Raw genomic sequence first — 11,237 nt, 5'->3', positions numbered from 1 at the left:
CAAAACCCCTCTGCCTTAGCCATAATTTTTTTTCATCCACTGGGCGAAGGGGGCTTGGAGCTTCAGCTCCACCCACCTCAACCCTTAGTCAGCCATAGTAGCTTTTCCATTTTACCTTTTCTTGCTTTGTTTTTTTTTTCCTGGTTTTTGTCTTAGGTTTTTCTCCACAGTGCTGAAACTTGCCAATCTCCTATTTTTTGGCAACCTTCGACCAACACACGCTGCTTTTTCTGCCTCTCTAGTCCCCGATCTTCTAGTTAGCAAAAGAAATCCACTCTTTTGTTCAGCGCATTTGTCGCACACACAACTTATGCTGTGCACGACATGCACACCCTGCCGCGTTCTAGAGTAGCTTTTGAACAACCCCTCTGGCTTCAAAGGATTCAAATCCTTCGAATTTGCCTGTCCATTCCACTCCAACGGTGGCGTGTCGCTTGTGTTAGCCCCTCACCAATGATTCGACATAATTTCCAATTACTTTCCTATGTGGGATCCCGCTTTCCTTAACTAAGGATCGAGTGAAAGTGAATACGAAAGTTTCTTCTAGCTAGTCCAAACCAGCACATTGCAGCACATAACCCTTTACTGAAGCTAGAAGCTGCAGATCTATAGTCGCAGACTATATAAAAATGTCACCAAGCAGTCTTCCCAAGTGGGAAATGGGTGAGAGCCAAACTTTTGACTCTAGATTCCTCTTTTTCTTTTTTGTGTTATAATATGTTACTTTTGGAAAGACTGAATAGGACTCCCACCCCCTTACAACTTGTATCTTGTAATTGCTAGTTTATTTATGAAAATTTTATCTTGTTGAGAAAAAATATAATAATCATAGGGGTCTAAAGGGGTCTCTTTTTTCTGGGGCAAATTTCTCCTGTTGAATTGGATATCCAAGCTTTATGGACGTTTAATGCTGCAAGGAATTAATGCATCACCTCCAAATTTCGTACATAGTAACAAAAACAAGGACTACCTTAAAATTGTGCTTTTTAACAGAAAGAAAATGTCGTACATACAGTATTGATCATCCAATACATCACTGCGATCTCAGAATAATACATCATATTACTCATGATAAATATTGCTTGTGGGTGACAAAAATAGAATAAGAGAGGAAAAATAAGTTAATAATACTTCGCCGTGTAAATATAGCGGTCAGTATTCATCCAAATAGGTGTATAGCATCTCATCTTTCTTTGACTTGCGTCGACTAAGCAAAGCTTTCAGGAGACGTTTACTTTTGCTAGGGTATTGTTCTACCTCTTTGCCATTTTCTCTTTCTGCTGGTAATCGCATTGAAGCTGATTTCCGAGGCTCTGAAGGGTACTGGCACAAGCATAACAGATTGCAACTTTTCAGTTTAGAGTAAACAGGATATATATTTTTATATATATATATATATATATATATATCATTTTTCCTTTCTGTTTTCCTTCTTACCAATTCATGTGTTTATTGAAAAGATGTGAACATTTCAGATGGTGAGTAGAGTGGCATATTAATTGCAGATATAAATTGCATGGAATTTAGGAAATGTAAATATGTACTCACACGACGTCTTGCATTAGGATTTGGAGTGGTTGGCCTACTTGAGTTTGGAGTAGTGGGTCGTGTTGAATTTGGTGTTACTGACCTACTTGAAAGAGATCCAGAACGCAATAGCGGAAACCGATGTGGTGAAACTGTTCTCTTCTCTGATTTTTGTATAGACATCATCAGCAGAATGACAACAGACATGTATTACATATATGTAAGATCTATATGTAAGATCATCTTTATTAGAAAAAAACCAAAGTATAGAATAAAGTGCATTAACATGATTCATAACTTTCATAGTTCAACATTCTGCATTCATACAAACCTAATTCTTTTTTGGGCATAGAAGCAGTAAAGGAAAAAATTGCAGATCGTTGGGAAGGACGTGGAGAAGGCGAACGGGAATGCCGACGCCCTCTACTGCATGAATCATAACTTAGTTTATCATGATCCACGTAAAAAGCAAACAGAGTTTATCAGTCTAATGCATAAGAAGATACAACAATAGTACCTGCTCGTAGAAGTTGGGGCTTCTCTTATTGTGGATTGAACAGCTTCATGTAGTCAATTAGATGAGTAATTAGATCATGTTAAAGTATTGCCTGCGTAGTATGATTTGGACCAAAACAGAAGATAAAGTACACTACCATTCCTAAATTGGTGCCGCTCATCTTCATCAACTAGGCTGCAACCCTGGTATTTTGATTTAATACGGTTGGCACCATGCATGGTCTCCCCAACTGCAATGAATTCGGGGAATGGTAAGGGTCAAAAACTATTATTTCCAGAATTCTAGAAACAAAACTCGGAAAATATGTAGCAGATATATCAAAATTAAAAGAAAAAAAGGAGAGAAGTATATATTTGCCTGGCAAGATGTACTGCTTATGGTACTTAGGAGTATTTATCGCCAGTGACTGTTGAGAAAGGCCCTTGTGATCAATATATTCTTGGCATGTCCGTAATCTCTAACATACCACATCAAATTAACAATGAAAGTAAGTAATATGTGCACCTCAATAGAGTGAGAAGCTTAGCTACAAACAAGTATTTATTATGGTGCAATCGTCAATTCACTTAGTACTGATATGGTGCAATCATCAAGTCACTTGTGTCCAGTAATAGCAATACTGCTATGTGATACAAACATTGGCACCAATTGGCTTATGCCTCACATATTCTTGGACTACATTTTTGGGCAACAATAGTCCAAAATCTGTCTCTCAAATCCCACATCTGAGGGCTGCTATCAATGTTTTTGTAAGAGAACCAACAGTAGAGCCCCATTACCAAAATAAAATGGTCATGGTCCACATGTTTAACTACATGCCATCCAGGTCAGCTTCAAGACTAAAAGAAAAAAAATGGTTTGGTGGCCTTATTTAATTTAGATAATGGGTCAGACTATCTGCAAACAGGCTCAATGGCAGCACTCAGAATAGGTAGGCTGACACCTTAAGTAGGACAATGCCTTAAATACTTACAGGAAAAGAAAATATTAATTGCATTTATATGATATATCTTTGCAGAGTACAGTGAGTATAACCCTTTCTAATTTTTAAAGTAAGAAGGAACTATTTGCCAGTCTGAGCTAGTCATGGGTCAATGGGCTATTATAAGTTGGTCTACATATCTTCAGATTACGAGACTTGTGTTTTAGATTGTCGAGTATATATACAGCAGGATACAATTTAATATCTTAATGCAGTAACTTAATTGGAACATGAAGAAAGATTGTCTTTGATGTCACTTCGCTTTTGGAAATATACAGGACATGAATCCCCCAGGCGAAAGAACTTCTCTTTGCTAAATCATAGGTTTCACTAACCTAAACACCAACTTAAAAAGTATTTTTGAGCTGCTGTTTTGGTCTTCAACTCTTCCTAACCGACTTCTTTGTTTTTCTTTGATTGATATATTCCTAACTTTTCCCAAAATAGGAACTACATTTTTCTCTAGAATTGCCTTTTCCCCATGTAATGGCTGAAGGAGGAAATACAAGAAGAGAACTGACTTACAAGATCATCCATTTTATATAATGAGAATCATTTTAATTTTCACTAAAACCCAGCAAAAACATTTGCACAAATTTAGAAATCAAATCTTATCATTCTGAGCAGGTTCGAAATAAAGTTAAAGTAAATTTATAGGTCTTTATCTTAATGATTGCTTTTTTTTTTTTTTTGTAGGTAAAGAGGTTTTATTGATCCACGTACATAGGCAAAGTCTGAGTACATAGGAACTTATCTTAATGATTGCTAATGGGAATCCCTATCATAAACATTTATACAAGGTTTCTTACAGATATCTTACCGGTTAAAAATTAATCCAAGCTCACCTGTTCAATGCAAGATACACAGAGCTCCGTTCCGGAAACTTCATCGACCTTCTCATCCAAGAAATCATTAACCTTATATGTAGCAGAACCCAGATGGTCCACAGTATTCACAATAGCTTTAGTAGCATAATCTTTTAACGTTTCAATCACTCTGCATATATAGACAGTTAGTTTCTTTAAGAAATATCAATAAGAGAGAGAATAGAAGGGAAATGCCACTTCAAATTACCAACAGTAATGAACCAGATTAACTCACATCTGTTTATGGTCATCAATGGTGTATGATAGTTCAAAATACTCGGCAGCCGAATATAACTGTGTTCTCAGATTTTTCAGATCCTGAATAACTATGTGACATGAGAAAAGGAAGTTGCAAAAATTAAAGTTAAAGGGGCCTAACTTAATAAAGATTAAATTTCTGGCAAGGTTCGACTAACTGCAGCAAATTCAAATCCCCAAAAAACTAAAGGCACAGCACCTAAAATCCAGTCTTTGACTAGATTGAAATAATTTGCAAGCCTGATCACCAATTGATAAAACCGCAAAAAGGAGCAGGAGTACCATTAGACTATCAGAGAAAAGCAAGTTCTGCTGCATCGAAACCTCATCAAAATTAGATGCTTCTTCAGGGACGGACAGGGTAGAAGATGTACTCATTGTCCCCATGAAGGTTAAATTGGAACTCAAGTTTCCTAATCCTGCAACAATCACGATGACCAATTGACTAACAATAAAGAAAAAAATAGTAACAAGTGATTGAAAAAGCAAGTGCCAGTAGATAAACAATTCCGGTTTTGAACTTCAACAAACTGTTGTTTCTTAATTTTGAAGAAAATAACCTGATTTCTTCTACGAGCTCAACATCGGAAATGCATTAAAATCGTTAGAACTTGATTAAGAAAACCAGAATGAAATCAATGATAATAAAAGCAAATGTGACTGTGTATGGATGGAGAGAGAGAGAGAGAGAGAGAGAGAGAGAGAGAGAGAGAGAGAGAGAGAGAGTACAAGGCTGCTCTATTTTAATGATAATATTCGGCCGTGTCTGAGATGATAGAAGATAATCAAACAGCATAAAAACAGGTAGTGCTTTTCCACACTACTGCAACCCTTCGAGACAGGAAATCGGCAGACTAATAAATTAAACACTGAAATTCCCTATCATCTCAAAAAGTGCCCTCTGGAATCTTCACCAATACTCAAATTCTATTAAGATTAACAACGAAACCATCATAAAGTAACCGACAAACCAATCCTTAAAAGCTAAAAACGCAAAAGCTGTAAAATTTCGATACCCTCTTTTAAACTGAGAAAACAGAGGCAAAGAACAGAAATTCTTGTGCTAAAGTGAAAAAATTAATGTATGAGGCTCAGTTGAGCGACTGCTGTTGCACTCTTGGGTTAATCCACTTTCCTTTCCCATGGTTTCCCGGCAACCAAACAGAGATAAAACGAAACGACAACAGAATGTGTAAACGAAAATGAAGAGACAAACCTTATCTCGCTAATACGAAACCCACTTCCAGACCATAACACAAAACCCAGTTCCAAAATTCAAACTTTGAGGACCAAACGTGAAACCCAAATGTTGAAGGTGCCCAAAAAACTAACCGTGCATAAAATAGTACACTCTTTTAACAGTGACCAGAATGTTTGGTTTAAGATTTTGACCAATAATAGACAAAAACTTCAAATTGTAGCAATGTGAGAGGGTCGAAGAAGGAAGGGACAGGCTTCACGGACCAAGGTGACCATGTCAGTATAGGCAGGGAATCCAGAGCATTTCGATTTCGAAGGGAGCAAAAAGACAGCGGAAGCAAGAACTGGTCCTTTTTTTTATTATTTTTTTTTCTTTTCTTTTTCTTCCTTCGACAAGCCAAAACAGGTCTCAGTTGTTAGCTCAGGTAACTCATCATTGCCATTAGGGTGGGTCCTGCCTTTGGTTTTTTTTTCTTGGCCTGGTGGGTCCACAATTTCTTCAAGCTGAGCCCGGGCTACACAGAACAATGAATCAGTAGTTGGTTCTTTACCAAGAAAACAGAGCATGGCTCTGCAACAGCTCATCTATTTATTGAGGTCTTCCGACTGCAATTGGAGGGGCTTGAGAATTGGTTTTGGTGGATCCGGCTTACCTCCAGTTTTAAAGCAACAGGACATCTCCTGTATCAGATCCAACGGATATTATTGTTTCTTCTAAACAAAAAAGAGGGTGCTAATGTGTTGGAGAGGATACATGTTTCATTTATTTTTTATTTGTTAATTTTTGTCAAAATTTTACTACAAATAAATTTTAAAGATTCTTATTTTTGCTACATTATTTATATATTAATATATAAATATATTATTTATTATAAATAGTAGAAAAACAAAAATATATTAATTTTTTCTATGCTGGCACTTGCAAAAATATTAATATTAAAAATAAAGAAATTTGGTTCCCCACGTTATACTTCAATAACTTTACTCCCAACACATAGCATCAACTATAATTGTTTTAACCAAAAAAATTTTAAAAAAATTATTTATTTAATTATTAAACACACTAATAATAATAAAAAAACCATCTATTTATCAATTAAACATAGTAAGTAGTATCAAATATATTTATATATTTTTTTAATATTTATATACAAACATATAAATAACATAATAATGGCCTCTTTAAATTTATTTTTATTAAAATTACAAGTATATTTTCAGCATGGTTGGATTTTACTTGCCAACATAGAATGCTGGCCATTCAAATTTTAACAGGAGATGTCCTGTTACTCTGGAACTGGAGGCAAGCCGAATCCGGTTTTGGTGGGTTCATCAACTTCAGATCGTAAGTAATTTCCTACTATTTTAATTTTTGTTAGCTTTTTTTTTTATGGAAATATGCTTCATTACATTCATTTATAAACGAAGTTACAACTGTGACTTATCAATACAGGAGAACCAGACTATAAGTCAACTAACGCAAACTACTCAAGAGCTTCCCCGTCAACAAATTTCTTTGTGACGGACATTGTCTAAACTTCTACACCTTCTCTCCTGACAGCAGTCAAAAAGAGAAAGCGCTCTGTCAAAACAGAGCTAAACGACCTTTCTTCCAAAGAAGAGAGGTACACCCACGCTCCATTCTCCAAGGAGGATGAGTACTACCACACTCTCTCCTCTCAAGGAGGAAGAGTACTAACACCTACCTTCCTCCAAAAGGAGGAGTAGGACTAACACCCACATCCTTTCCTCCAAAAGAGGAGTGGGACACCAATCCATTTCTTTTTTATTAATAAAAACTAAACTAAACTAACTATTACAAATATAAAACAAAAAAACAAATAGAATTGGCTTTGGGCTGTAAAAACAAATGGTCCAGCTTGGGACAAAAGCCCAGATTGTCTGCTTGTGGGGGCCCAACCTGTTGGGTTTCCAAAAACTTTTTCTGCAGCCGCCACTAGGGGTGTACATAAAACCGATAAACCGCCCCAGACCGACCGGAACCGACCTCAGGACGCCGGAACCGGCCGAAACCGGCCAAGAACCGGTCGGCGGTCGAGGGAAATTTTCATGAACCGACATCGGTCGGTTCGGCATGCGGTTCAGGTCTAAATAAACCGAGAAACCGGCCGACCGTTTTAGTTATATTTTTTTTCATTTTTATACATATAAAACGACGCCGTTTGGCTTAAGCCAAACGGCGCCGTTTGTAATTAGGGTAAAATACCCCCCTTCCCTTTCGACTTTCTATTTCCGTCTCCCCTTCCCAGTTTCTGAAAACAGAAACCCCCCCCCTCCGTCTCCCCTTCTCAGCTTCTGGTTCTCCCGGCGTCTGGCTCTCTTCCGGTCACTGCTCAGCAGTCAGCTCCCTGCGTCTGGCCCTCTCTCGGTGTCCCAGCCTCTGCTCGACGGCGCGACGCGGACGCACCTTCCGGCTTCCTCTATCGGGGTAAGTACTAAGTAATGTAAGTTTATTTATTTTTAGTGTTTATTTTGCATCGGACATTAGTGTTTATTGTTCAATCTCGAAGATCAATTAGTGTTTATTTTTTTAGATTAATGTTTATTTTTAGCGTTTATTTTGCATCGAACAGTAATAGAAATCCTTAGTGTTCCAACTTTTGTTCAATCTCGAAGATCAATTAGTGTTTATTTTTTGAGATTAATGTTTATTTTTAGTGTTTATTTTGCATCGGACAGTAATATATATTTTTTGTGTTCCAAATTTTTTGTATTTTGCATCGGACATGCTAGGATCTTGTTGTTTATTGAGTAAAGCAGCATAGTAATTAACAAAAGTGTGCATAATTTTTTATTAATGAAATGAAGCATAATTTTTTAACATTGATAAAAACAAAACAAAAAGTGAATGAACCTGTATATATTATTTTGTTATCTCTCAGTAAATGATATATTATAAAAACAAAACAAAACAATAATTAGTTTCTCTCAGTTATCTCTAATTGCATGAACCTGTATATATTATTTTGTCGGTGCCGTGAATGATCTTGATAATGTTTCTCTCACTTCTCAGTTATCTCTAGTTAGATGGATTCCTCATCAACTCCAATTGATCTTGATAATGATTCCCAAACCGTTGGATTTGGAGAGACCCAAACACCAAAACCTTCAAGTGCCCCTACTAGTACTTGTCCACCTCCTAGGAAACGGAAGGGAAAGGACCCGTCAGTTGTTTGGGATCATTTTACTAAAGTTGAGGGTTGTCCCGTAGATGATCCGAAGGCTAAGTGTAACTATTGTGGCAAGATTTATGCTTGCCACTCAAAGAGAAATGGGACTTCAACTATGCAAAACCACTTATCTGCATGTCCAAGAAATCCTCATAAACGCGGGCCTCTAGATAGATATCAACAAACATTGGCGGGTGAGGAAGTTGGAGAGAGTGATAGTAGCGTGGTAAGAAATCTTGTAACCCACAAATATAGTGAAGATGCAGTGAGGTTGGCCATTGCGGAAATGGTAATTATTGATGAATTGCCATTTAGAATTGTTGAAGGACAAGGATTTAAGAAGTTGGTTTGGTTACTTGAACCAAAATTTAAAGTGCCATGCCGTGTTACAGTTGCAAGAGACTGTATGAAATTGTTTACATCTGAAAAGGCCAAGCTTAGAAAGTTGTTTAAAGACGGGGAGATGAGAGTTTCATTGACTACTGATACATGGACATCGATACAAAATTTGAATTATATGTGCCTAACTGCCCATTTCATTGATAATGATTGGAAGTTGAAAAAAAAAATCATTAATTTTTGTTTGATCCCTAATCATCGAGGGGATACAATTGGAAAATATATTGAATCGTGCCTCCTTGATCGGGGCATTGATAAGATATTTACTGTGACTGTTGATAATGCTAGCTCAAATGATACTGCAATTTCTTACTTGAAGCATTTTTTGACGGGGAATGTGTTGGGTGGGAAGTACATGCACTTGAGATGTTGTGCTCACATTTTAAATCTTGTCGTGAATGAGGGTTTGAAGGAGTGTAATGACGCCATCACAATGGTTAGAAATGCAGTTAGATATGTGCGCTCCTCCCCTGCTAGATTAGACAAGTTTAAGAAGTGTGCAGAAAAAGAAAAAATTGATTGTAAAAAATTGTTGTGTCTTGATGTGCAAACCCGATAGAATTCAACTTACATGATGTTGGATGCGGCTGAGAAATTTGAAAAGGCTTTTAGGCGGCTGGAGAGTGAGGATTACAATTTTCTATCTTACTTTAATGAGGGACACATAGGGCCTCCTAGAGCTGATGAGTGGGAGACAGTGCGGGTTTTTGTGAAATTTTTGAAGATGTTCTATGATGCCACTTGTCGCTTTTCTGGGTCCCTTCATGTCACGGCAAATACAAGTTTTGTAGAGATTTACATGCTCCAAAAAGAATTGGTTAGGCTCAGTCACAGTTCTAATAGTTGTTTGATGAACATGGCCATAAGCATGAGAACGAAATATGATAAGTATTGGGGTTCATTGGATAAGCTGAACTTGTTGTTGTTGGTTGCCGTTGTGCTTGATCCTCGAAATAAGTTAGGCATTCTCACCCGCAACTTGAGAAAAATTTATGATGAGACTCGAGTATTACATTTGGTGTCTAGTGTGAGACAGTTACTATTCGACTTATACGATGAGTACAATGCTACATTTGGTTCTACTTCGAGTAGCCGAGAACATGTGCCCGTTTCGACATCTATACCCTCAATAGAAAGTGAAGAAGAGTCACAATTGTATATGGATTGGTATGAGCCAGATAACGAGATTGAATCAACTGCTACTAAAACAGAGGTGGACCGATATTTATCAGATGGTTGTGAGGCACTCAGTTCATCTTTTGATTTGTTGATCTGGTGGAGACAGAATGAGGTTAATTATCCTATACTTGCAAGGATTGCACGAGATTTGTTAGCCATGCCTGTTTCCACTGTTGCTTCAGAGTCAGCATTTAGTACAGGAGGGCGTGTACTTGATCAGTTTCGGAGTTCATTGGCTCCGAAAACAGTTGAGGCACTTATTTATACTCAGAATTGGTTATGACATCCGTCGGCGCCAATTGATCTTCGAGAGGCCATGGATAATGTGGAGAGCTTTGTAGTAGAATCTGGTAATGTATTCATTCAATATTAATTTATTTTTATAATTTAATTTCATTTATTTATTGATTATCCAAATTTATTAAAATTTGATGTTTAACTTTAATCTTAATTTGTTTTTTCATATTTATATAGAAATGGGAGCACAATCAGGCGTCACAACTATTGAAGATTGAAGACTTTTTGAATATGGAATGAAGAATTAAAGATCCAAGATTTTAATGTTTAATTTGTGTTAGTTGCTTGTTTATTGCTTAAAACAATTTGTGTTGGTTTGTATTTGTATTAAACATCTACTCATTTAGTGGATACTTTTATTGATTACTAAGTAGTTAGTTATTAGATTTTAAAGTATTATTTAGTAATTATAACTTACTAGTTACTATTATTAGTTTCTAAAACAATATTAGTTTTATTGTTTTAAACTACTAATGAATTTTAAAAATACAAGAATAAAAATTTAAAATATTGTGAATATTGACTAATAAATTCAGTGATTCACTACATTGAGTAGAAAAAGCCCAATAATGAGCAAAAAAAGCCTTCTGAAAGGGGCCTAAAAGAGGCCCAAAAGAGTGGCCCAAACCGGCCCAAACCGGTGAACCGACCGTGAACCGACCGGAATCGGTTCCGGCCGGGTTCCAGCCCCTTGAACGGTCGGTTCTCGGTCGGCAAAGTTGAAGGAAAGGCGTCTGGTCGGTCGGCGTCGGTTCGGTCCTTTACCGAACTGAATTCTCTCTTTTCCTCCTCCTCCCGTTGATGTGTTGTTGTAGAGAGAT

The 11,237-nt window shown here is 36.9% G+C and overlaps 1 protein-coding gene across 1 annotated transcript; it reads right to left on the bottom strand.

Moving 5' to 3' along the window:
• Positions 1-967: 967 nt before the first annotated feature.
• On the bottom strand, positions 968-5,682 carry LOC122311950 (protein ABIL2-like; the record flags this gene model as incomplete). The annotated part of the gene is given in 10 exon segments (XM_043126742.1): positions 968-1,323; positions 1,549-1,691; positions 1,859-1,953; positions 2,045-2,087; positions 2,181-2,273; positions 2,402-2,501; positions 3,872-4,022; positions 4,128-4,210; positions 4,433-4,569; positions 5,367-5,682. Coding segments are annotated over 9 exon segments (984 nt in total). The 3' UTR covers positions 968-1,152.
• Positions 5,683-11,237: the final 5,555 nt, after the last annotated feature.

This window comes from Carya illinoinensis, chromosome 5 (genome assembly GCF_018687715.1).
Source record: "Carya illinoinensis cultivar Pawnee chromosome 5, C.illinoinensisPawnee_v1, whole genome shotgun sequence".
NCBI classification, from domain to species: Eukaryota; Viridiplantae; Streptophyta; class Magnoliopsida; order Fagales; family Juglandaceae; genus Carya; species Carya illinoinensis.
Note: the sequence above shows the minus strand (reverse complement) of the source record. Positions and strands in the feature narration are given on the sequence as shown.